At 41.3% G+C, this 24407-nt stretch overlaps 1 protein-coding gene across 2 annotated transcripts; it reads right to left on the reverse strand.

The window, feature by feature from the left end:
* Nucleotides 1–7401: 7401 nt before the first annotated feature.
* On the reverse strand, nucleotides 7402–16664 carry Ccng2 (cyclin G2). 2 transcript variants are annotated; one of them, XM_070013180.1, is made up of 8 exons: nucleotides 16363–16664; nucleotides 15260–15397; nucleotides 14501–14638; nucleotides 13189–13439; nucleotides 12903–12981; nucleotides 12718–12816; nucleotides 10361–10566; nucleotides 7402–8830 (listed from the first exon to the last, which is right to left on the reverse strand). In XM_070013180.1, the coding sequence occupies exons 2-8, from the start codon at nucleotides 15395–15397 to the stop codon at nucleotides 8707–8709; spliced, it is 1035 nt and encodes a 344-aa protein (XP_069869281.1). In that variant the 5' UTR covers nucleotides 16363–16664; the 3' UTR covers nucleotides 7402–8706. The 2 variants fall into 2 exon arrangements, with proteins under 2 accessions (XP_069869281.1, XP_069869282.1); XM_070013181.1 differs by lacking the exon at nucleotides 16363–16664 and adding an exon at nucleotides 15483–15703.
* Between the last annotated feature and the right edge of the window lie 7743 nt (nucleotides 16665–24407).

Here is a 24407-nt window from a genome sequence, read left to right on the forward strand (position 1 = left end):
GAGTTCATTTCAATAAATATTATTTATGATCCAATGCACATAGCTATTATGTCATTGTGTTCTTTTTCATCCCATGCAGAAGTCCAGGGTGCCAACAGCACTTGTACATATTACTATTCTTGTCATCATACCTTACAACTGAGTCTCCTTTTAGAAGAAGGTTCAAGGGTAAAAATTGCACTGAATTCCTTTTTCATATTTCCTGTCTAGGATAACACTCACCTCATAGTTGTTTAACAAAAAGTGCATAATTGAGGTTTATTTAGCAGGAAGGCAAAGTAGGAGCACAGTACAGTAATAATTGTTAGAGCCAATATTTACTGTGGGTTTCAGGCATGGTTCCAAATTCATTATTGTTGTACCATCTTGTTTAGTAACACAGTAGCCTTGGTGGTGCCCATGACACAGACTCTAAATAAAATCTAGGATGCATAATGTTTATTAGGGAGAGCCCTCGAGGTTGGCACCAATGGAAAGAAGGGAGTAGAGGCAAGGTTGGATAGAGGGAACTTAACTACAATAGGAACTCAACAACAGTCTCAGCCCCAGGAAGCTTTGGAAGCCAGACCCATCTAGATTGTTCTGAGTGACCTTGGGTGGGCCACACCCCACCATCTCCACAGCTGGTGCTTTTGGTAGCAGACTTCAGTGTAGACGCTGTTATTAATCCTTTTATACAGAGGAAGAAACTGAGATACATGCAACTTGATTTAACACCCAGCCTGGTCAGAGAGTTCGTGGCTCTACCCAGACTCAAATGCTAATGTTTTTCATCCTACAGCTTGTTCTTAAATAAGGTATGCATACTGTGACAGGCTGTGACCTCCCACCCACTCTAGGAATGATCTACAGTCCTAGCTTAGGGGAGAGTGAATTTGTCCTACACATACACAAGTTTACCTTTGACATAAAGGAAGTGGAATACATGGTCTCCCTCTCAAGAAAGGAAGTTTACAGTTAAACCAAAGACACCTGGACACTATTGGAAAAATCTCAAGCTTAGATGATTGAGTGGGATTTATTATGTTAGATAACAAATAGTGAAACAGGTAAAGGGGAAACAAAACAGCTTTTATACTGTGGCAAATTTACACACATGCATGCATGTGCACACACACACACACACACACACACACTAACACTGAGTGACTGTTCCCTAGGGACCTAGAGCAATGATAAAGAATAAACGACATATAAAAAGAAGGCCCAGAGACCAGAGTGCAAAGAAGTTTCTAAGGCAAATTCCCAGTCCCTGCTTGGAGATAGCAGTATGGGCAGTGCTTTAAGTGTATATTTAGCGTGCAATATGCCCTAGGGTCATCCCCAGTATGCACACATACAGACATAGACACAGCCAGACACACACACACACACACACACACACACACACACACACACACACACACACACACACACACACACACACCAGTGCTCTTGATTTCTTGTCAGTCTTAGCTTTTCATATCACTGTCCTAATCAAGTTTTCTAAGTAAGCAAAGAAATTTTAAGCCTATATCTTCCACATTTTTCCTTTACATGAGTGAAAGAAGCAATTACAGTTAGAACAGGAGAATCATGTGATTTATTTTACTAATATTTTAAGTAAGGTATTCTTATATGAATTTCTTTTATTCATTCAGCAATAGTTTGAATTTCAACAGCTTTTAAATTGTTTAGCCTTGTGGTTAAAAATGTAGAGTTTGGCCCAGAAATGATCCCACAGACTTATGGCTACCTAATCTTTGATAAGGGAGCCAAAAACATCAGATGGAAGAAAGACAGCCTCTTCAGCAAATGATGCTGTCAGTATTGGCTATAGACATGTAAAAAAACTAAAGTTAGATCCTTATATATCACCCTGCACCAGAATCAATTCCAAATGGATCAAAGACTGAGGTAAGAGCAGAAACCCTGAAAATATTACAGGAAGTGTTAGGGGAAACACTAGAGCTCCTTGGCACAGGTTGAAACTTCCTAAATAAAGATGCAGAAACACAACAATCAAAGAAAGGCTGAATAAATGGGATTGCATTAAACTGCAGAGCTTCTGCATGACAAAGGACATAGCTATCAAGATAAACAGAAAGCCCACAGATTAAGAGAAGATCTTCACTAGCTATACAACAGACAAGGGCCTCATATCAAAAATATGCTTAAAGCTAAAAAAAAAATTAAACCCCCAAAAAGCAAATCCTCAAAGAAACAACCACCCCATTAATAAATGGGCTAAAGAATTAAAAAGAGATGTCTTTGGAGAGGAAATGAGAATGGCTAGTAAACACATGAAAAATGTTCAACATCTCTGGCCATAAAAGAAATGCAAATCAAAACCACATTGAGATTCCACATCATCACAGTTAGAATGGCCATTATCAAGAAAACAAATGATAACAGATGCAGGTGGGGATGTGGCCAAAAAAGGAACACTACCACACTCTTGGTGGGAATGTAAACTTGTTCAACCACTCTGGAAAGCAGTGTGGAGGTTCCTCAAAAGACTAAACATGACCCAGCAATCCCACTCCTGTGCATTTACCCAAATAATTACAAACAAGGCCACACTAAAGCTACCAGCACAACCATGTTCATTGAAGCATTATTTACCATAGCTAAGATATGGAATCAACCCAGATGTCCCTCCATAGATGAATACATCAAGAAAATGTAGTATATATACACAATAGAATTCTATGCTCCATGAGAAAGAATGACATCATACCATTTAAAAGGAAATGGAGAAACCTGGAAAAAAATCATATTAAGTGTAGTAAGCCAGCCCCAAAGAAACATAAGCTGTCTGGTTCCCTAATTTGTAATAATTGGTATATGCCTAGGATAGTCCTAATAGAGGTTCACAATAGCCCAATAACTTTGAACATATGACTACAAAAAATGATGCTAATCAAAATGATCTCCACGATATGGAAACAAGAGGGTTTTGTTGTTGTTGTTGTTGTTGTTACTGTTCCTTTGTTTTTCTTTTTTCTTTTTTAGTGTACTGTTTGCAGTCATTTCTTTTGTCTTCTCTTTTTTTTCCTTCTCTGGTTTATTCCTTGTGCATGAGTGACCAATATTTCTGATTTCAGTAGCTTTTGTCTTCTATATCAGTTTATCTGATTTGGGGAAGGGAAAGGGAATCTTAGAAATTAACATGATTACTTATGGGGGAGGGAAACTGGGGGAAAACGAGGGAGGATGTAACTGCTCAAAAAGAAATGTACTCTTTGCCTTAATTATGTAACTGTAACCCCTCTGTACATTGCCTTTACAATAATAATTTTTTAAGTATGTAGGGTTTGGCAGGCAGAGTTGGTTTGAAGTATAACCCCACCACTTATTAAATGTATGTTAAGGTACTTCTCTAATCTTTATTCTCTTCATGTAAAAGGACACTGGTATTTGTCAAATAGCATTGTGATAAAGATTAAGGACTTTATGTAAAGTGCCTGGGACATAATAAGTGGTTAGTAACATTTCTCATTACCATAAGGCAGAGGCCGTATAATGCATAAGTGGCAACTGCAGCTACAGGAGTGTAGACCAGATATGGGCATTCATTAAAGCACGAGAGACAAACAGCCCCTGCCTTCTCAGAGTAGATGGGTAAAGTATGCAGATGAGGGGAGAGAAAGGCAGACAAACTAGATAGTAACTTCTAGGTTAACTGCTAGGGTTTTGTGAAAAACAGGACTCAAAGAAAATCAAGAAATTTTTCTCAGAAGAAAAGATTCTTATAACCTTTAAGTGGGTGAGTGAACAAAGTGAATGAATGTACTCATTTGGAGGGAGTCTCCAAAGGTAAGTCGGTAGGAGTTTGCCACTTAATGAGGGTAACTGGTGTTTCAGCCAGAGGAATCAATGTGCATGCAGATGCTGTAAGGAGACCATAAGGAGACTGGCAAGCATCTGTGTATGGATGTCATGAGAGGAACAGGAAAAGGCAGCAGAGACTTACTAAGAAGGGTCTGGGAAGTCACAGAAAGGTGTTTGAACTTGATGAACGGCCAACAATGAAAAGCCATAAAGGATTTTCATCAAAAGAAGAATATAACTGTTGCAATGTTTTTATGGTTCATCCTTGCTTCTGTTAAAACAGTAATTGTTTGGCTTGGTGTATTAACTGACACCAGTGGTCTCATCTACTTGGGAGGCATACTTAGGAGGACTGCATTCTAGGCAAAAATGTGAGACCCTATCTAAAATAAAGAAAGAAAAACTAAAGAAGAGAAAGTCTAGGGGCATGGCTCAAGTGATAGATTGGCTGCCTAGCAAACATAAGGCTCTGAGTTCAAACTTCAGTAGCACAATAAAAGCAACAACAACAAAACCGAAATCATTAAACTCCACTTTCAAATCCATTTTAAGGAAAAACAAAAGCAAAAGAAAAAACTACGGATGGTCATCATCTTGAAAAAAGAATCACATGAATCTTGCCACTTGGATCATCACGTGACCATTTTATCTCTCCATTTTAGTTTACTGTTTAACAAACCATCCAAAAACCTCGTGACATAAAACAATGACTTATTTCTCACAAGACTGTTGATTGGGATCATTAAGTGGTTCTTCCACTTTCTGTGGGGTAACTGAGGAAATAGTTTATCTTTACAAACTATGAATCACCAGCCAGAATGGAAATGACATGTTGGGCAGAATCATCAACACAGAAAAATGTTAACACATTTCAGGACACAAGGAGGTTACAACACAGAAAAATGTCATCTGGGAGCTCAGACTATCTAAGATGGCCCATGCTCCTCAAATGCCTCTCTCTCATCTCCTCTGCAGCCTGGCATTACCTTCCAAGAGGGATGAAAAGGTGGCTGCCAGCCAGTCCTCTTAAAGCTAAGGCTTAAGCTGTACACTGAGTATCTTCTATTTCATGTTAGTAGGCAAAGCCAATCACAAGGCCAGCCAAAATTCAAGGAAAATAGACTCCATTCATTGATGGGAAGAGTCACATGTATGCCAAGAATGAAATTTACTTTATTGAGAAGCTATCTACCCTATAAGCTGACCTGCTAAAAACAAGTTATTTACTATTTCCGGTACTAAATAATGATCAAACCAAGAATTCAAAAGTGACAAATTCAAACTATAATGCCTTTATATCATATAAAAATTTAAGTGGCTAGCCCAGGTAGACAAATCCCCAAGACTTCTATCTCAAATTAAGCAATAGAAAGTCAAAAATAGAGATGTGGCTCAAGTGGCAGACTGTCTGCCTTGAGCGACAAAACTATGGGACAAGTTCAAGAGCCACTGCTGGCACAAAAAATTTAGATGGGTTATCTAAATAAGGTGTAAGTAGTGGGGTTATGTAGAATGGGTCACCATATTGGAACATAGGTTAAGATGAAGGCAGTGAAGGAAAAAAAGCAGATGCTAGATCATGAAAATGGTTCAAATTGCCAAGAGTACATATCCAGCTGAGATCCCTACACTTAGCCTGAGTATTAACTGAGTGTGCGAGGTGATTGAAACACATGTTTTGTCCAATCTCACTTCCTGGGGACAGAATAGAAGCATGCCAAATGTTAAGAGACTCAGGGACCTGGAACAATACCTCACTGCACACTGGAACAAAAGCAGCAGACACATACCACATCCAAATTAATGCCACCCAAACCAGAAACAACCAATCTTGCCAAATCAAGGGGAGCAAATATGAGCCAAAAGAGTAGCTTTCCCTCACTCTTTGAGCTCAGTGGAAGGATGTTTAAGTCTCCATTTTGTTTTTCAGTCTTGGGAAAGCTACTTGATTGAATGGCACAGGAATGTACAACTAGTTTCTGGACTTGCCTGTGCATCCTTGAATAATTCTCAAGAGAAAGGACCAGGCCTGTCAATCTCCACCTGCTGACTTTGTTCAGTTCACCAGCACTCTTCCATTTGGGTAGGATTCCTGATGGATCTTAACGCCACTCATCTCTACCTCCTCCAGTCCATCTTCCATAGAACTGCCAGACATATCTCAAATTTGCCTGAGCTAGCCTGGCCCTGGATTCTCCTACCTACTGCTTCCTGCATATGGGATCATTGCCACACCTGGCTTATGATTTAGATGTAGTCAGAATCTGGAGGTTGGTTTAGATGGTTTAGAAACCAAGCAACTTTTACAATTAAACAAATCAAAATGTGAAAACAGAATACATGTCCACTAGTTACCAAAATTACTCAGGAAGGCAGTTCATCTTCAGACTCTCCCTGGAGAAGGCAGGAAAATAACATTCAGTAAATCTGACTTTTCTACCCAACTAGAGAAAACAGTCACATAATCAATCCAGGTGGGGGAGGGCTAAAAGCATGGCTTGAATGGTAAAACATCTGCCTGGCAAGCACAAGGCCCTGAGTACAATTGTCAATACTGAAAAAAAAAAAAAAAAGACTGAATGACTGAATCAGGACTCCAATAATAAACCACAACAAGGGCTGGGAAGGTGGCTCAGTGGTAGAGCGCTTGCCTTGCATGCCTGAGGCCCTGGGTTCGATTCCTCAGCACCACATAAGCAAAAAGAAAAAAGCTGGAAGTAGCTCTGTGGCTCAAGTGGTAGAGTGCTAGCCTTGAGCTGAAGAGCTGAGGGACAGCGCCCAGGCCCAGAGTTCAAGGTCCCACGACTGGACCCCAAAAAAAAGAAAATAATAATAAACCACAACAATAATCCATGCTTATTGTTTACTTCCCAAACCATGTTCTGATTAGGACGTGATTTCTCTCTATGAAGAGATGGCACAACCTGCCAAGCTGAGCATTCTTGCCTACTTGATACCTATTGCTCTTCACTGGAAATTGATTGTCATTCAAGTTAACATACCAATTTCTGAAATCTTGTTAAGATGAATCCACCCCAGTGAGAAGTCAATTCTCACGACAGATTCACTTTTGGTATTTCTAAGATTAAGACTCAAGCTTTGGTGATAAACAATTACCTATAACACTGTTTATAACTAGTCAGAAATCACTTTTAGCCCCCCTCTAACCCTTCTCTACAAGCACTTTTACCAAAATATTCATAGATTAAACACTGAATCCAGGGCTGATTTGTAAGCTCAATGACAAAGCACTTGCCTAGCAAGTGCAACGTCCTGGGTTCAACTCCCAGTACCAAAAAAGACAAAAACAAAAAACTGAATCCAGAAATCAGTGGCTCACACCTATAACCCTTGCTACTCAAGAGGAAAAGATCCAGAAAATTGAGTTCAAACCCAGCCTGGGAAGAAAAGTCTATAAGACCCCAGTTCCCATTAATGAGCAAAAAGTCAGGCTGGAGGTGTGGCTTAAGTGATACAATACCAGCCCAGCAAGTAAGCAAGCTAAGCAAGCAAGTTGAATAAGCAAGCACAAGGCCAAGCTCAACACCCCTACCCAGCCACAAAAAAAGTTTTAAAAATACAATAGAATGGAAACAAGGAGAATTTGTTTTTATTTGGAATTATAATCTATCGTCACTTCAAAAAGACCCACCTCAGGAAACATCCAATAGATGTTGACTTACCAATACAAAAGTAAGCCATCAACGTCTGATTATAATACAGAGTACACAATAAATTATATTTACATGCAATGCCTATATTATCACACACAGAGTAAAAAAAATACAGCATTTTATATACATTTAAAAAGATTTACATTTTCATATACAATTTAAAAAGTTAAAAGTTCTCTGTACAAAATCTTATGTGTACAGAGGTAAAATATCCCCATTTTCATGGCTGTATAATCACAGCAATTGGCGTAAAACAGTAATACTACAAACACTTGGGCTCTTTTCACTTCATATTCAAAGCTTGGCACCCATACAATAATACATTATTTCTGAAATGTGAATCAAAGGAAGGAAATGTAACCATGCAGACATTTTCTAATGTAAGAAAAGGAGAAAAAATTTGCTACTAAATCAACAGTTATCAATTCCCTTGGTACCTAACCCTGCTCAACTCCTGTCTACTCTTATACAGGTGCATGCAAAACTAGCAAATTATGGATTTTTAATAATGTTAAATGATAATCCCATAGTCAGACAATACTTAAGCTTTAAGAATGCAGCTATCTAACAGTGCTAGCCTAACATTTATTTCTGCTTTAGCAGAACCTTTATGAAGACATTACAAAGTGAAGTTCACAGACATGTCGATACTTTCCTTAATTTATAGAATCTGAGTCAGACAGTAGGCTGACCATTTGAAAAACAAACTGACAACATAGCATTTGACATCCAAGATACTGTGCAGTCTCTGTTCTGAGGATTCTGGGAAAGGAAATCTAGGACAAACCACTCAAGGATTATCTACTGTCCCTGAAAGGAAGCGCCTGCAAGCTTCCAATCTGTTAACTAGACACCTGATGGCTTTATAAAAAGTTCAAGGTAAGCTACACTATTCATCTTTAAAAATCTTCTTGAAAAGTAATAAAGGTATCAGCACCTTCCCTCCTCCCCAAAGTAGCTAAAGATCTCAACAAGAAAAATAAAGTGCCAATGTCTAAAGTATTGTTAATTGTTTAAGAGGCACTAACCCATTTGATGGCTTAGGATTAAATATGAAAATAGGCCAGATCTGATCTGAATAATAAATAGAAGGTAGGTATTCCAGTCTTAAGTAATCCCTGCCTAGATGGGGGCTGAACCAGAAAACTACCTACTCCCCCATTTATTGCTTTGAAACTGGTACACATACTTTCGATTCTAACACACAACAAGCAGAGTTCTAAGACGGAAAGCACAGGGTCTGCGCCACTTTGAAGTCAAAAAAGAAGGTGCACTCTTGATCACAGGGCGGAGAGCTGCTGAGACTCTCTTCTCCACAACTCATGTCTTCACAAGAGTCCTCACTGAAGAGAAAGAGAAACAAAAACAAGTGTCATGGCGTAAAATGCACAAATGCTTATAAGCAAAATAAAATAGCTGCTGTTCATCTACATGGGTATCTCTAGTGTTAGGACTTTGTATTCAATAGTTAATCTTTACTTTAGAGAGCCAAATTTAACTTCGAAGGAGTTCCTAAAGCCAATTATAATCTCATTGGAAAATAGTGACTTTTTAAAAGAGGTTTACTCAAGTTACTTTTTACCAAATAATCATGTACCAATTCATAACTTAGTTTTATAGTTTATTTAAACTTGTTTTAATAGTTTAATAATTCTAGCAATAACTAACTGCAATCCAAAATGCAAACTAGAAACCACCTGTCTCCCCTCCCATGGGCTGATGTCTTTTTTTATATCAATAAGTGCGTCACTGATAGCTCAAATACTAAAGCAAGAAAATAACAAGCTATGAAGCTGGAACTTATGATCTTCCCTCCATGGAATAAAATGTAAAAGTAATTGACTTTACAAAAATAAACTCTGAACCAATGACATCTGACAAAACTGTTGGAACACCTGTGGAAGGCAATGGTGGCCTTATTTTTCATCAACTAACTCCCCATCAGTCCCCTGCCCATAGAGACATTAATGTTAATGCCAACAGCAAAAGGCCTAGAATGCCATTCTGTTGTTGTTTTTGCTTTGGATTTGTTAGAGGTAATGGGCTTTGAACTCGGGGCATATAGTTGATAAGCTAGTATTCTTCTGCTTGAACCACAGCTTCCAACCTTTTTGCTCCAGTTGTTTCTGAGATAGATCCTTGCTTTTTGCTGGACAGATGGACTGTGATTCTACTTTATGAATGATAGATATATACCACCACAGCCAGTTCTTTTCTTTTGGGATGGCACCTTGTGAACATTTTGCCCACGTAACTGTATCACCACATCATAGTAACTATTAGCTAAGATGGGGGTCCTGAAAACTTTTTTCTTGGGGTGACCTCAAACTACCATCTCTTTTTTTTTTTTTTTTGGTCAACTGTGGGGGCTTGAACTCAGGGTCTGGACACTGTCCCTGAGCCTCTTTGTGCTCAAGGCGAGCACTCTAACACTTGAGCCACAGTGCCACTTTTGGTTTTTGAGTGGTTAATTGGAGATAAGAGTCTCATGGGGCCTTTTCTGCCTAGGCTAGCTTCAAATCAAGATCCTCAGATCTCACCTTCTTGAGTAGCTAGGATTACAGGTGTGAGCCACCAGCATCCAGCAATCTCAATCTTTTAAGTAGCTAAGATCATAGGTGAGAGTCAGCAGCACCTGGCACTTGACTGTTTTGTTGTTGTTTTTAAAATACTTGAATTGTATTTCAAAGAGTTAAGGTGAATGAGGTAAGAAAAATAGGAATTTTAAAAGTGAGATATATAAATCACTATTTTAAATAAAACTATTGCTGATGACAGTACAGTAGGATATTTCTCTGATGCCTTATTTTCTAGTATTACACTATTAACATATAGAGTCTGCAGAAGTCTAATAAGCCCGGATACTTGCTTACCTTTCACTTTCATCCAAGCAGCCTCCCTCTGGGATTGTTGGCAGCTCAGGAACGCTGTAGTAGCTGTTATGAAGGTTCTGCGCTGTACGCCTTGAAACAATCCAGACCAACTTCTTAAGATCTGGTTTGCAACATTCAGGAGAAGAATATTCTGCGAGGCATTTGGAAACTAACTCCCTCCAGTAAAAGAACTCGGTGTCATTAATCTTAAAAAACAAAACAAAACAAGAAGTTACAGAAGTTACAAGTTTTCCAAATCTTGCCACACCTTGTAATCACCAGGTAATATATGAAAATGCTGGTAACTGCTCTCACACCCAGACAGTTTTTTCTAAGTCCCCAAAGTGGCTGGAATGAGCAGCCAAAACTAAATGTAATTTACATAGGATCACACACAAAGGTTTGTTGACTCTAAGAAAACACATTGGCCTAAAAATACCAAGTCTGTTAAAGCAACTACCAATACATTTTTTAACAATCAACACTGCAAAGGAATTCAACATTCCTTTTGTTACAGGTTTCTGTACCAAAGTATTGTTTGGTGTGCTAATAATACATAGTTATATTATGACACTGTTTATAAAGGGAAGAAGTCAGCATTCTGAAAGGAGTTTCCCCAAAAAGACTTAGTTCCTCCAGCTCTGGGAGAATGCTTCAATTTGTCTGACAGAAACTTACCCTGATGATGCTTCTCTAAATTACTATCACTGTAAAGTGTAGATGAAAAGAACACTGTGACTGAAACGAAAACCTAATGTCCCAAACAAAATGTTTCATACCATATAGACCTCCACAAGCAAAGACTTTGTTTTTTTTTGAGACAGTGTCTTATTAGTACAAGCTGGCCTCAAATTCATAATGTAGTCCAGGCTGGTACCGAACTCTTGATCCTCCTGCTTCTCTGCTTCCAAAGTGCTGGGTTAAAGACCTATGCTACCACAGACTTATTTCCTATCATCTAGACCTCCATTTCCCCCACCCCTATATGCTGGGTTCTACCACTCTTTTCTCCTCACTCTACTGGTATCACCTCTTTCAATTTTCACTCTACTAGACCTTTCATCAAAATTCAGCGCTCATGTAAGAGAATGGGTGCACTGTCCAAAAAGAAAGAAGTCTTTACCAGACTTATGTAACTGTAACCCCGCTGTTTATCACCTTTATAGTAACAATTAAAAAAAATCAGCACTCTTGGCCACCTCTTTCTTTAAAACCTCTTTTCAACCCAACAGCACTTTAGTCTGTACATACCTTCCTTCACTTGGGTCCTAAGCAGGGGAAAGCCAACCATGAAAACCCCAGAGCTTCAACTGACCTTTAAGCAAATGGTACACAAGTTCTTTATGGTTTCAACTACCCCTTCCTTCTTCATGAGAAACTCCAAATCTCAACGGTGGCTGAGATTTTACCAAGTCCAATGCAGTTTATCTTTTGAGTTGGAAAGGCAACTAACCACCTGAGTATATAAGACCCTAAAATCACACTTCTCTCATAACAAATTAACTTTTCCTAAGTTTCTTTTAATGATGCCAGAATGATCTCCATCATTGGGGCCAAATCTTGATTACTTATGATTCCTCAGCTCAGCTTTCAAAATTAGTTTGAATGTCCTTATTTCTGCTTAAAAAATCACCTAGACAGTCTATCGGCAAGCCTTCCCTGAAATTGTTTTTTAAACTTATCCAGTCCCACCAGTTTCTTAGCCATAAGAATCTGCTGTCCAGTCTTAATGCCTCTGCTAAACTGCCCTGATTCTTTACTAACAACCCCCTAGTACTTTTAGAGTCAATTATCTGGCACTGAGACACCATTACAAAGAGAACATACCATCTTAAATTAAGCCTCAGAGTTCCCCATCTAGAATATTAGTGTATGAAAGAAAAAGTATTGTACTTTTGCTTTGTACTTCTCTCAAACTGTAGATAACGACTGAACTGGCCTTCCTCAGAGCTAAAGAAACATACCTAAGTCATGTTACTAATGAAGTAATCACAGCCTTACAGGTGTTAGGGATACACCAGCCTACCCCAAACCCACTAGTATTTGCATTGTCTATTTTCTAGTATGCAGTCTAGAACAATGTGCAGATGGCAGTGTAGGCAACTATGTTACTATATGACATAAGTATTACAGAAGGGGCATCTGCCTGCAAAAAGAGGCTAGGAGTAGCAACATAATTCCCTTCCAGCTAATACTATCTGAACCCTGGGAACTGTAACACTTAAGATACAAGAAAACAGTGAATATAGTAGTGTAGAACCTCATAAAATACAGGTAATATTTAAGACACAAGGAAAAAAAAAAGGAAACCTCAGTTAAGGAATTAAAAGAAAAAATTAAGGACTGAAGATATTTACCTTGGAATGTTTTTTAACATGCAGGAGAGTTTCCAGTAATTCAACGGACTTTAAAGTTTCTACTTCCAAATTGAGAAGGCACAGAGCTAATATAGATGGCTACAAAAAATAAATAATAATTTTTTTAAAAGTCAAAAAACAAAAGTCCAAACTGTGAGACACATGTAAACAAGACTTAGACTTACTTTTGCTTTTGAAAAGACAAGTCGGCAGTGGCAAGCTTTTAGCTGGGCTTCTAGTTTATCAAGGCTCAGTATTTCTTTCCTATGCAATGCAAAGAAAGGACAAAGATTCATTGAACTTTCAAACTCATTAAACTTTCAAAACTTTAAATAACTTTAAGGACTTGTCATTCACAGTCCAAGCTGCAAGTGTAGAGGGAATAAAAATAATAAAAATTTTCCAGGTATTCTAAACTTTTAGTTATAGCAGAATTCTAAGTATTTGTATAATAGTGTTAATCCCACTCACCGTTCTGAAGTATGACAAAGGACAATCGTATGGTATAAGTGCAAAAAGTTTAAGGCAGTAGTAGCTTCCAATTCATAGTGCAACTTTTCTGAAATTATTTTTTCCATCCGCTTAATGTCAGAAGCAGTGCATTTACACTGACTAATACGGATCACATCATGAACACAGGGAATATTACACTCTTCTTCCACTATTCCAGCAGCCAGCAGAAAACAACAGACACCAATGCAAGACAGATGTTTAGGTTTCACCTAAAAAAGATTGGAAGGGGTTTTATAAACCACTGTCACTCTGATTTAACAAACTAGACACTTAAAAAAATATTGTAATGATGCTTCTACTCTTAACCAAGCTGCTTCTCTTCTGTGTAGTTTCTCTTCTTCTTAACCTGACTTTTTAAAAGGCTACCTAAATAATTTAAATGTAAGTGAAATATTTTTCAATGCAGGTTCAAAGTCTATATTTCTAGTGCTGAGTTATATATTGTATTTCAGACAGTAAAATTCTATATAGCACATTCTTCCTCAAAGCCTTCCAATATACACAAAAAAATACTACTTGTGAGTATGTGTATAAATATACAAAAATATACTTTCTACATTTTATCTTCTCATGCAAAACATCTGTCGAAATCATTCTATTCTTCAGTGTCATTTTGCCCCAAAAGTAGCCATCAATATGTGCATTGTGGGGACATATGGACAGGCTGCCATGGGCAGATGGCTGTCCTTTACAGTGCCCTGAAAACTGACCCAGCAGCTGACAAGGATCCTACAGACAGAAGAATTACCACATTTTCTATCAGTTGTTGTTGATTTTAGTAACACTGTGGCTCTCTGCTTTAAGGACTTATGGGAAGGCAGTGGGTCACCTTTACTATATTATTTTTCCTTACCTGTCAAGCTTCAGTATTAAATCATCTCAACACCAACAAAAACACAATGATATAAAATGAAAACCTCATTTTGAGGAATATGAATGAACACACACACACACACACACACATACACACACACACACACAGAGAATACCTAAGAAAACACACACAGAGAATACCTAAGAAAGCAATAGTCTTTATTTTAGCATATTTTCCAAGAGAAAAGAATTGAGTAAGTACAGCAAAACCTAACAAAAGACATCTGGTTAGCACTAATGTTCACAACTTTGATTGCTGTAAATGTTTATGCACAAAAGACTACTGCATTCTTTTGATAAATGTTAATTGAACTATTGTGTGCTGGGCACTGGAGTAGGCACAAGGGCATGTAGAGATTAAAAAATGAGAAGATGGACCATAAAAACCCTTAAATACCTTCATAAGAGCCAAAAATCTGTCCAAAATATTGACAGCCAGGACAAAGGTTTCAGTGCAAGATCCAAAAAAGTTGGCTAAACTCCTTAAATCTTCTACTTTGGCATTTCTCAATCTTGAACACAAGGTGTTATCATTCTGCAATGAAAACCATGAGTCAAAGTTAACTATTTTATTAGCATTAGAGAAATAATACAAAGATTCAAAAAAGGATGTAATTTTCTCCATGCTATCAGCTACCTAAAGGCATACATGTCACAGAGGTAAGATGTAAACCACCACTTGTTCTAAAATATACAACCGGGCTGGAAGCATACATTTAGCTTCTGTCTAGAGCACCTGTCAAGCAAGGGCAATACCGATAAACCCCATTACTGCCGAAATCAAATAAAATAATAAAAATTAACACAGAGAGCTTTTAGTAATTCAATGTAAGTGAACTGTTGCCATATTCCAGAGGGTTACAGCAAAAACAGCTTAATTTAGTAATTTGATTCCCTAGATAGATACAACTCCTTGTTTGTTTTATCCTTTTTAAAATAATGATTCTACTATAAATATCTCATACACAGAGGCTTGAGATACAAAGTCAATACTCCCTATTACTTCCATTCTTGGTAAGAAACCAAAGCATAATCCTGGTACAGTATAAAATTGGAGGACTAACGGCAGGCTTTGGTCTTGATTGAAGGGCAGGGGTGGGAAGGGGGGCGGGGATGGCTGGGAGCGTCTGCTTAAGTATGTTTTCTGCAAACTTACCTCTGGGGTAGCCTCGATCAAGCTCAGCCCTTTTTCTCGAGGTTGGAATCTCTGTTCTTGTTCAAGGTAGAAGCTCAACAATCCCAGAAGCTGGACTCCTTCACCACCTGCAAGGTTCTCTGTCCCCAGATCCTTCATCTGCGGCAAAGACACCAGGAGAGGGTGAGAATAATCTGGGGGTGAACGTGAGGAGGACAGGACCCAGAAGGCCCGGTGGTAATACCTCTGGCGGCCAGGAACGGGTGAAGGGGATCAGTCACGTTGCCGGAGCCCCGTGGGAATCCTCCCCCACCACGGAGGAGGTGTGGCCGGGGGGAGGGGGGGTTGGGACCGTGGTCACGTCCGCCGGCCAGCGCTGGATCGAACTGGCCGGCCGGGCTAAGGAAGGGCCTTTCACAAACAGGAAACTCCACAGGCGGCGGAGGCCCCACCGTCCACCCCACGGGCATCTGCGGAGGGGGGGGAAGAGGAACTTCTGCGGGGGGAGGGGAGGAGGAGAGAGAGAAAGGAGAGGTGGGGGGAGAGTGCGTGTGTTTGGGGGGAGCTCACTGAAGCGGGGTGAGGCTTGACACAATGGGGGTGGGGGGAGCCTCCCGACTGAACAAAGAACCGGAGGGAGGAGACTTGGAAGCCCCGCCCCTCCCGGGAAATCCAGCTCCGGACCCCCCCACCCCCCCCCGTGCTGGACCCGGGGTCCCCAACCTTTCCCGGTCCGTTCCCAAATGGCAAGCACCCCAGGTTTAGGGGATGAGGGGCGTGGCGCACCCCAGCTGGGGTCGGGAAAGAGACAACCAGTCTGCCCCACGCCCCCAACACTCCCAGTTCAGCCACAGAGGTACCCCGGTTCCGCAGATTCGGGGAGCCTAGGGCTGTCAATCCCCAAAGCACCCACCGAGACAAAGAGGCCGGAGGAGGCGGGCCTTTCGCTCCGTCACCCCCTCCGTCCGCCTCGCCAGCGTCGGTCTGTCTCTAGCGCAGGGGCGGGGGGTGGTGGGGGTGGAGGTGGGCAGCGGTCGGGACACCCGGATCGCCCCTCCCCTCCTCCACCGCCACCCGACCACAGACAAAGAAACCCGAAGCCAGTGCGCACGGCCCCCACTCACCGTGCCTGAGATGCACCCCTACCGGCCCGGCGCCTCGGTCCGGGGCGGACAGGCGAGCCGGCGATCCGAACCCGTGTTCGGAGGTCGGGGGGGGTCCCCCGCCGCCTCAGCGATGCCCCGGGGCGGGCATCCAACCCTTCTCCTCCAGCCCCCGCCGCCGCCCCGGCCTCACAGCCCGGGCCTCACAACTTGGGCCTCATCCCGCTCCCGGCGCGCGCACCCGCGGCGCACCCCGGGCGCAACTCCGGCCCCCCACCCCCCAAGCCCCTCCACGTCCGCCGGCCCCGCCGCAGTCTCCGCGCTGCCCCCAGCAAACCCCTTGTTTTCGTTTTGAGTTTGCGACGCCCCTAAGGGGGCGGGGCACGTGACTCCTCGCGGAGGGATTCCTCACTGCCTAACAGACCTTGAAAAAGAGTCCCTCCTCCGAGCCACCGTGTCCAGCCTCTCTTTGGGCCGCCCCAGCTCTCCTTGGCTTTACTGAGCCCGGTTTCAAGGCGTAGAATGTAATCTGTACGACTAGTTTATTCCACGATTGATCCGGAGCGGAAGGAGAGAAGGGGTAGGGTGGGTTGAGTGCGGAAGGAGATCCTGGTCCTGGTCGAATTGCGCCTTTTAAAGGTCCCCGATTTGTTTTGTTTTCGCTGTTTTGAAAAGTCCGCCCAAAGTAGCCGGCTCTCTGATTGGATACGCGTGGGGCCGGCAGATTGCTGGGGGGGGCAAATTTAATCTCGAAACTGGATTGGCTGGTTGATTGGGCCTCGAGCCCTGATTGGCTCTCACCGTACCCGGAGCTTCTGTCTTCCTCCGTGGCCCTAGCAACTCCGCGGTCTTGATTCCCTGGGCTGGGTGAGGTGGATTAGAAGCTTTTCAGATACTTGCACTGGGTTTCTCTGCTCTTTCTCTCCTCTTTCTTCCACCTGCTCAGGAAGAATGCCACGCACCGGGTGGCACCTTCAAGTGGCAACCACTTCCTCCAAATGAACGTGTTCCACGCTCCTTTATTTGTCCCTTGTCTGCTTTACAAAAGCAATCAAATTAGAACATGATCAGGGTGCAGACTGCACGTCACCAGTGAAATGCTATTGTGCCCTGTTATTTGTTTTAAAACCTCGCTGACAGAGAAAATAAACAAATCAAACAACGGACTAAGTGCACCCAGATTGGCAAAAGGCTGAGCTGTTGAAGCTGAGCGAGGACTGCACTGTTTCCGATGCCATTGTTTCTACCGATGTGCATCAGTTTTCCATTAAAAAAAAAAAGTTCAAAGGAGAGACTTTTCAATAAAAACTACATTGACGAGGATATATAAACATCTAATCATTATAATAGCCTTCCTCCAGAAGTTGTAGTTGTACAGTTGTTTTAATGAGGACTCCCACAGCCTCTTGGTCCTTGGTCAGCAGACATTATCATTTATTGCCCATTATAATTAGCATTGTTATGAAGGTTGACACCTCTCCCAAGGTGGGGCAAAAAGCCAGCCAACAAGGTACCTTAGGCTGGAGAAACTTTCACACGGAATATCTTTGAGAGATGTAAGAGATTTCCCTGGAACATTTGTAGTGGATTTCTTTTCTGCCTCAATCCTTACCTCCCACCAAATAAACATGCAAATTAGTAAAAAGTACATCCGTGAGTGCTAATGTAAATAACCAGCCCCAAGAAATGACTTTTCTGTGTTCTTGTATATATTTCCTATGAGTTGATTGTGTAGCTATAACAGCAGCTCTCTTCTTTCTAGAACAGCTAGGGAATTCCCAGGAGTGGATGCCTTTATGTATTAGCTAGAACTAGGCAATGACATCTGTCTGAGCATAGGAGCAACTGGTAGTAGGAAGTTAAAGTTCTTATTTCAGACAAGCCTGGCCTTCTTAAGGGTTTGGAAAAGTAAAATAAAATTAGCACTCTACTTTTAAATGATCTATGTGTTCTGTAATGTGATTCAGTCCTTCTTTGATCTTCTAAGTATTAAACTGTTACCTTGATTGACAGACTCCTCTCAACGGAATTCCATGCTAATAAACATTAACAAGTACATGCAACTAATTTGGAGAATAGAGCTAAGATTAGAATTTAGATGACAGTTGTCATCTTGACACGATAAAGAGGCTCAGTGAGCAGAGTCCACAAAGACAGAAGCAGCTGGCAGACACACACCATGACCAAAAGAGGAAGACATCTGGGGACTTTTTCTAAGATGGCAAAGGTAGTAAAGGAACATAGATATAAAATTAGATGTGAAAGAGGAAATGTGGTGTGAAATGTAAGAAGTAGCAGTAAAAATGGAAAGATCTAGAAATTGTCCACTTAAACCATAACCAGGATAAAGTTATACAAAACACTGTTTTGTAACTGGCTTTTTACATATCTTTGAAGGCAATCTCTAAAGTAAAGTTTTGTGAATGGTATTAAACTTCCCACTCTTTGCCATACCTGCTCTGCAAAAATCAAGGCCTGGCCAAGTTGTCCATATGGAGCACTTTTTCCACTATTTCTTTCCACCCATCACTTTAAGATTGAAGGAAAGCAATCCTTAATAGTTTGATCTAGTCATCACGTCATCCTTTTGTTGTGTTTTCGAAGCACTTCTGTGTTTGCTCATACTGGGGCTTGAACTCAGGGCTTTTTTTTTTTCTTTTCTTTTTTTTGTTGGTCGCGGGGCTTGAACTCAGGACCTGGGCGCTGTCCCTGAGCTCTTCAGCTCAAGGCTAGTGCTTTACCACTTGAGCCACAGCGCCACTTCCAGTTTTCTGAGTTATTTACTGGAGATAAGAGTCTCACAGACTTTCCTGCCCTAGCTGGCTTTGAAATGCTATCCTCAGATCTCAGCCTCCTGAGTAGCTAGGATTACAGACACCTGGCAAACTCAGGGCTTTTTGCTAACACTCTACCACTTGAGCCACCTCCACTTTTCTGCTTAAGTGGAAATAAGAGTCTCACTTTCTGGCTTAAACTGTCTTTGAAGCAGGACCCTCAGATTTCAGCCTCCTAAGTAGTTAGGATTACAGGGGTGAGCCCCAAATAAAAAACAAACAAACAACAACAAAAACAATGCTGATATTCTAAAAATGTAAATTTTCTAGGTTCAATGATTATTTTGTTTGCTAATTTATCTTTTGTTTTATAGTACTTCTCTACACTCTCAATGTCCTTATAACTTTGGCACACAGTGCCACAGTATAGGTGGTATTTACTTAAAAGACATTCTCTGTAATCAGATTTTATGCGCATTAGCTACTGTTTAGCCTTTCTTGAGCAAGTCACCATTACAAGATAAGGAAATAAAGCTTGCAGCCTCCCAAAAAGTCTGAGGGAATGTATTTTAAGATACTTGGTTTTGTAGAGTGCACAAAGAGTGCAATGGGATTGGGTGATACTCTGAAACAGAACCTGTTATCTATCCTCAGTGACATCTGACACTGAAACTAGAGGGTGGGGACAAAAGTGAAAACCAGCAGTGCAGCGCCCACAGAGAGTGCTTTCATTCAGCAAATTCTTGACTCCATGAGGTGTGTCCTTCAAACCTACCCACACTGCAGCTCTAGTGAAGGAATATAGGGTATGGCAGGGGTCTGCTGCACATCCCTAACTACATATATAGTGCATCAATGATCCCACATGCATCTATCCCAACTGCATCTCTATCATCAGAAATGATGGCTTGTGATAGCCAATATTCATTTTTTCTGTGCTTCAGATTGAACCCAGGGCCTTGTACTTGCTAGGCAAGCACTCTACTACTGAGCTACATCTCCAGCTCCTAGACATTTAATGAACACATGCTATGTTCTAGGTATTGTCCTAGGCCTTGGGATATAAAAGTTGAACAAAATAAGGTCCCAGAATTTACCCTAGTATATCTACAGTAAGGCCTCAATGCTTGCTGGCTGGCTAAGGGTTCAGAATGGCTTTGAGTCTCTGTTTTTCTATTCCCTGGAGACAGTACCTTTGAATACTTGCAAGACTTTCCTTTGTCTTTAGTTTCAGCTTGCTTTCTGATATTAAAAAAACAAACAAAACTACGGGGATAGTTGGGTCTAGTTCACTAGAAAAAAACACAAATGTTTATGAAAGCAATTTGCTCTCCACAGTAATGGTTTTCACTTATGTTGGGATCAGCTCAGGAAAGAAATCTGCTGGAAAGCAGCCCTTAGAGGAAAGAAATTCAACATCAGGACTGTAAAGCTGATGTGAGCCGCCCCTACCCCCACCCCATTCTTTTTGGCTGCCTGTCTGGATGGTTTTGAAGCACAAACTTCCTGCTTAGATTAACTTCAACAGAACCCACAAAGGAGACAGGAATGCCTGTCCCAGAGACTGGAACAGGGAAGTTAACCCAACCCAGATGCCATCTGTTAGTGATTCAGATTTTTCAACCAAGAGCTTATTTTTTAATCTGAACCTAGAAGAATTAAGCTATGTATATACTAGACAATTCATCCCTCTCAGCATTTAATCCTCAGACTAAATCAGTTAAGCACTCCACTAGTCTTCAATCTCTTTTTTTTTTTTTTGGGTCCGGTTGTGGGGCCTGAACTCTGGGCCTGGGCACTGTCCCTCAGCTCTTCAGCTCAAGGCTAGCGCTCTACCACTTGAGCTACAGCACCACTTCCGGCTTTTTTTCTTATGTGGTGCTGAGGAATCGAACCCAGGGCCTCAGGCATGCAAGGCAAGCGCTCTACCACTGAGCCAACTTCCCAGCCCCTCTTCAATCTCTTTTCTGATTTTGTCTAGGAAAAGGTCTTTTCAAATCTGAAATCAGCAAGCCCAATGGTTTTGTTTGTTTCTGTTGGTTGTGAGGCTTGAACTCAGATCCTGGGTGCTGTCTCTGAGCTTTTGTGCTCAAGGCTTGAGCACTTGAACCCCAGCTCTACTTCTGGCTTTTTAGTCCATAATTGGAAGGAGATAAATGTTTCATGGACTTTTCTGCCAAGGTTGGCTTTGAACCTAGATCCTCAGATTTCAGTCTCCTGAGTTAGCTAAAATTACAGGTGTGAGCCAACAGCATCTGGCCAAGCCCAACATTTAACAATCTACTTACCAAAACAGACATTGTATTTCTGTTGTTAATGACAATAGTATGCTATTGCTTTCTGGGAAGGGTTTATGAACACATGCAAGCACAATACAGTCATTTCCCAGAAATTGATGTGCCCAGACCCAGAACTATGGAAATTATCCACACCTTAGTGACTACCAGAATGCCTACAGCTAGAAGACTGGGTTTATTTATTTATTTATTTATTTATTTATTTATTTATTTATTTATTTATTTTGTCGGTCGTGGGGCTTGAACTCTGGGCCTGGGCTCTGTCCCTCAGCTCTTCAGCTCAAGGCAAGCGCTCTACCACTTGAGCTACAGCGCCACTTCCGTTTTTCTAGTGGTTTTTAATGGAGATAGGAGTCTCACGGTCTCTCTTGCCCGGGCTGGCTTTGAACCGCGATCCTCAGATCTCAGCCTCCTGAGTAGCTAGGATTACAGGCGTGAGCCACCAGCGCCCGGCTTTATTTATTTATTTTTTTATGTCAATACAGGGGTTTGAACTCAGGGTCTAGGTGTTGTCCCTTAGCTTTTTCACTCAAGGCTGGCACTCTAACACTTGAGCTAGAACTCCATTTGTGGGTTTTTGTTGTTGTTGTTGTTGTTTTGCTTGTTTATTTTGTTGCTGGCTAATTGAAAATAAGTTTCTCGGATTTGTCTGTCCCAGTTGGCTTCCAATGGCGATCCTTAAATCTCAGCTTCCTGAGTAGCTAAGATTATTGGCATGAGCCACTGGAGCCAACGAAGACCTGTTTTTCTAGCTAGGCAGTTTAGCTCCTTCCAGTTCTACTGGCTTGTGTGAGAGGGAGTTAGCCTTGGGTAAACTAGCTCTGAATCCTTAGACTCAATGTTCTTTACTGTCCAAAGCTCTTTCTTTTAGGCTAAAACTCAACTGAAACAAGAGAAATAGCTTTGACTTGGTGTGAAAGGCTGAGGAAGAAGAAGTAAAAATATGGTAGTTTTCTTAGATCAAAGCTGTATCTGTTCCCAAATAAATCTCCTCTCCTTCTACCCCTTCCTCTCCCTCCCCACCCCCGACTCCATATCTCTTGTCTGTCTCTGTGTGTTTGTGTGTGTGTATCTGTCTCTCTGTTTCTGTTTATCTCTGTCTCTGTCTCTCTCTGACTCTCTGTCTTTGACACTCCTTATCTTTCTGTCTCTGTCTTTCTCGCTGTCTATCTTTGTCTCTGTCCCTGTCTCTGTCTCTCTGTCTCTGTCTGCCTGCCTGCCTGCCTGCCTGTCTGTCTCTGTCTCTCTCTTTCCCTCTCTCTGTCTCTCTCTCTCTTTTCCCTCTCTCTCTCTCTCCCTCTCCTACTGGGGATTGAATTTAGGCCTGGGCCCTATTCCTGAACACTATAGGACTTGGGCTATACCTCCACTTTGCTAGTTAAGTGGAGATAAAAGTCTCCAGAACTTTCGGGCTAGTTTTGAATGACAACCCTCAGATCTCAACCCCCTGAGAAGCCGGGATTACAGGCATGAGTCACAAGCACCTGGCTCTTTTTTTTTTTTTTTTTTTTTTAACCAAGTCTCAATATACTGCCCAGGCCAGAACTAAACTCCTCAGCTTGATGATCCTCTTTCCTCTTGCCTCAGACCCCTGACCCCTGCAAGTGGCTGGACCCATGGTACCAACTTCCAAAGTAAATTCACTTTTTAACTGACCCAGATTACATTCTGGAATATCCTACATGATTATTTGCATAACACATTCAGATATTTCCTGTCTTTTCTTGATGTTCCAGTCCTATGGGAAGCTGATACTCAGTAAAGAACCAGTTAGGAAACATCTGTTGAATTTATCATCTTATTCCCAAAAGAATCTTCACGATCTGTGAAAGTAATGACTTTTATTTTGATCTCAAATGAACAGACAGATGACATTTAAAGTGATATGAATAAGGAGTATAAGTATAAATTTTGCTCTTGTTCACTAAAAGTGTTTTCAGAATTAAGGGCTTTTTCAACCTCTAAAAAGAATGATTACCCTATAATAAAGATTTATGAGACTTTAATTAAATAGGTTATGTTTCAATCACCTTCTTAATTATGGCTACATGCTGGAGTAAAAACAATTTTGGGGTCTGGGCGCTGGTGGCTCACGCCTGTAATCCTAGCTACTCAGGAGGCTGAGATCTGAGGATCGAGGTTCAAAGCCAGCCCAGGCAGGAAAGACCGTGAGACTCCTATCTCTAATAAACCACCAGAAAACCGGAAGTGGCACTGTACCTCAAGTGGTAGAGCGCTTGCCTTGAGCTGAAGAGCTGAGGGACAGAGCCCAGGCCCAGAGTTCAAGCCCCACGACCGACAAAAAAAAAAAAAAAAAAAATGAAAAACACAATTTTTGGGAGAGGAAAGTTTGAAACAGACAATCTTGAGGGATTTTCTCTAGGAAAGAGAGAATTGGCAAATACAAAATTAAAATGAGATGAATCCATACAGACCATAAATGTTTAAAAGTTGACATTTTCTCACCATTGCAATGAAGAAAACCCAAATTTAGTAGATTAAAGCAATAACTTTTATCATTATCACCCATAGTTCTGTAACTCTGGGGAGTGAGTTGGCCAAGCTCAAGAGGTTAACCTTTTCTCAGGCTCCCTCTCTCCCCCTACCTCTCTCTGTGTGAGAACTTCTTGCTATAGAGCCCAGGCTGACCCACAACTTGTGATCCACCCTGCCTCAACTGCTCAAAATGCTGCAATTACAGTCATAAACCACTTATGAAGCTCCAGTCAGGTGTTGGCTAAAGCCACAGTCATGGTCATCTTGTGGCTCACATGATCATTGTCTAAGTCAGTACTGACTGTGGGCTGGGACCTCAGCTAGGCTAAGTAACTAGAGTTCTTTTTTATGTAGTGTCTCCATGTGATCTTTCCACTTCCTCATGCCATGGTGACAGACATGGCTAAAGTAAGTCAGGTAAACACTGTGTCTCCTTTTATGACTAGCCTTGCCAAACACATACTATCTGTACAATACATCTTGAGTCTCTTATGGTTTT

Source organism: Dipodomys merriami, unplaced genomic scaffold (assembly GCF_024711535.1).
Source record: "Dipodomys merriami isolate MVZ:Mamm:240054 unplaced genomic scaffold, mDipMer1.0.p SCAF_9, whole genome shotgun sequence".
In the NCBI taxonomy this organism is placed as follows: domain Eukaryota; kingdom Metazoa; phylum Chordata; class Mammalia; order Rodentia; family Heteromyidae; genus Dipodomys; species Dipodomys merriami.

Excerpts from the sequence above, each read along its gene's own strand:
- Ccng2 (XM_070013180.1), bottom strand. The coding sequence starts at position 15,397 with ATGAAGGATCTGGGGACAGAGAACCTTGCAGGTGGTGAAGGAGTCCAG. Across the intron at positions 14,639-15,259 it reads TGATCGAGGCTACCCCAGAG|AATGATAACACCTTGTGTTC; the intron begins GTAAGTTTGCAG and ends TTTTCATTGCAG. Across the intron at positions 12,817-12,902 it reads TTGTCTTTTCAAAAGCAAAA|CCATCTATATTAGCTCTGTG; the intron begins GTAAGTCTAAGT and ends TATTTTTTGTAG.